General features: G+C 38.8%; 1 protein-coding gene across 2 annotated transcripts in view; it reads left to right on the forward strand.

Annotated features, from left to right (window-relative positions):
• Nucleotides 1-2240: 2240 nt before the first annotated feature.
• The window catches only part of nfe2l2a (nfe2 like bZIP transcription factor 2a), a 28048-nt gene continuing 27779 nt past the window's right edge, over nucleotides 2241-2509 (forward strand). Inside the window, exon 1 of one of the 2 annotated variants that reach the window (XM_084421096.1) lies at nucleotides 2241-2431. In XM_084421096.1, coding sequence (XP_084277222.1) covers nucleotides 2390-2431 — 42 coding nt within the window. In that variant the 5' untranslated portion in view covers nucleotides 2241-2389. The remainder of the gene's footprint in view (nucleotides 2432-2509) is intronic. The other variant, XM_084421095.1, reaches the window with a different exon arrangement.

Raw genomic sequence — 2509 nt, forward strand, 5'->3', positions numbered from 1 at the left:
GCAGATTCATTTAGGCGTTGATAGTAAAACGCAATTCGACTCACGAATCGCTCCGAGTTTAACGTCTCGGGTTTCCATCTCTTCCAGATTACAGTAGTTATGGTGAACGCAGCATAAGCTGGTGGTTTTGGTTCAGGAGGAACTGTAGCTGCTGTTCGGTGACTGACGTCTGTCTAACTCTGCACAGCACGAAACACTCTGATGACGTGTGATGTCTGTGTGAACAGGTGTGCGGAGGTGTGGAAATACATACGCTGACAGACAGATAGGATAGGTCTGAATGCAATGATTGGACGAACATTTTATGGTCCTACGCCTTCTACAGAAAATATACATATAAATACATTTAGACCACTTAAAAGCACACTATGCAAGATATTTGGATAAAAATATCCAAAAACCACTATAGAACAATGTTATATATTTTGTTGACTTGTGTACTTACATTATCCTAAATGTTTGCACAGAGAAATAAGCAGTTTTAACCAGGACACGGACCGTCGCCTATCATGACATAATTTCCGCGTTACGCTTGATTTTTATTTTGTAGAAAAAATGGAAACACCAAAGATGCTTTAACATATTATGTGTTTTATTAGACAGGTGAGCAACTGTTTGGATACATTCATCGACAGAAAACTAATAATTGTTATGTATAACAATTTACCATGCGAGTTCCATGTTTTACCATGTCTAATATCGATCTAGCTCACTGCAGTGTGCAACAAGTGTCTCATATAGTAGCATCATAACAACTTTCATCACACTCAAATGTGTCTAACATGATAAAACAGCGCTGCGTTTCCCCACATACGCATGACCGGAAGCGTATAATAAAAGCTCCTCTGCTCGTGTGTCGCACTCATCTCTCATTAGCAATCGCTCCAGCGGCTCGTTCCGCTACAATGTTAATAAATATTTAATACATTACCGCTCATCCATGAATATGATTTCTGCCGTATTCTCCTCCGGCTGTAGAGGTGAAGACAACAACTCCCATGATCCCGGTAAATCAAGGCGTCATCAAGCTACGCCTTTGTTTTGAATAAGCGACCTCTAGTGGCGAGAAATTACATATTGTGCCTTTAACTTAGTGCTATCAGGATGTGAAGAGACTTTCAACCAGCATAACTTAAAATGTTTCTGGAACAAATCACCTACCCTGCCTTTAACTATAGTTAAAGTAGTTTAAAAATAATCATTTTAAACAAAACTTTCAGAAAAATATGGCAGATTTGTCATGTGATGCACAACTACTGTTGGACAATCTTAGTTTGTAATTATTATTGTTAGTAAATCACATGAACTAGTGAAAGTTTACTTTTTAAAAGTCCAGAAGGCCAAAAGTGTCCATATAGTTGATGAAACAGCCTTTATACACATACACTTTGCACTCAGTTGACAGTTTGACTGAAGTGTCACGTTGTGTGGGTTGATCTTTTAACAAGAGTAATTTTGTCAGGTGATCATTTCAAACCTTTAAACACCCCATGCATCAGATCATTCACACACAGGCCAAATCGGTCATCCATTTGTTTAACCCAAGCAACATTTCAACGCTAGTTTAGTTTAAACTTGTATAATTATAAACTCTTAAATGGTTTAGAGTGCGGTTTAAAAGGTTGAAGATGAATTACACCGTGGAAAAAGGCTCAGCTGACATTAAAAGCTTAAAGGCGAACAGCAGGTGGCGCTATCAGACAGACAGATAGACATGCAGGTCACGAGAGTTCGTAGCTGTGTTCAAATCATGGGCTTTTATTGCGTCTTTTGATTGTACGTGTTCACCCAGCGAAAGTACATGCAGGTGCTACAATCTGCTCCATCAAGATCACGTGTCTTTCTCTGTACCCATAGAGAGCCTACAATTTGTGGTTCCTGCAACATTCCTGAGGGAGTTGTTACAAAAGTTGATTACCCCTATTGGTTTTTTATATAAATAAAATAAATGGCAACATATTTGACCATATGTAACCCTTAAAACCCCAAATGTTAAGATACATTTCAAATAAATATGTCGAATAGGCATGTTAAAGTGTTATCAAAGTTTTTAAAGATAGAGAAGTCTATAGAGTTATAGTTAAAATAAAGGTCCAGCTAAGTTCACATTCAGAAGGTTTACAGCAGATAAAAGGTAAAAGGGGGCGTAGACCGCAGCAGCTCAGCAGCGCTTCCTATTGGTCAGCGTGGTTTATGGGCGGGGCCAGCGAATGACTGGGGCTTTCCGTGAATTTTCATAACTCCTCAGTCAGACAGCGGCATTTCCTTCACAAGTGCATTGACAATCGGACGTATTTATTTTCAAGCCACATTTCATTTCGCTGTGAAGGATTACAAACAAATAAATCACTTCAGGAGTTACGGCGGACGAGGAGAGATCCTCTCAGACATGATGGAGATCGAAATGCCTAAAATGCACCAAAGCCAACAGGTAAATAATATTTAACTAGGCTACAATAACTAATAGCGTTACTAATGTTACAACAATGTTATAGTAGCCTGTTTTAGT

The sequence above is a fragment of the Rutilus rutilus genome (assembly GCF_951802725.1).
Source record: "Rutilus rutilus genome assembly, chromosome: 10".
NCBI lineage: Eukaryota > Metazoa > Chordata > Actinopteri > Cypriniformes > Leuciscidae > Rutilus > Rutilus rutilus.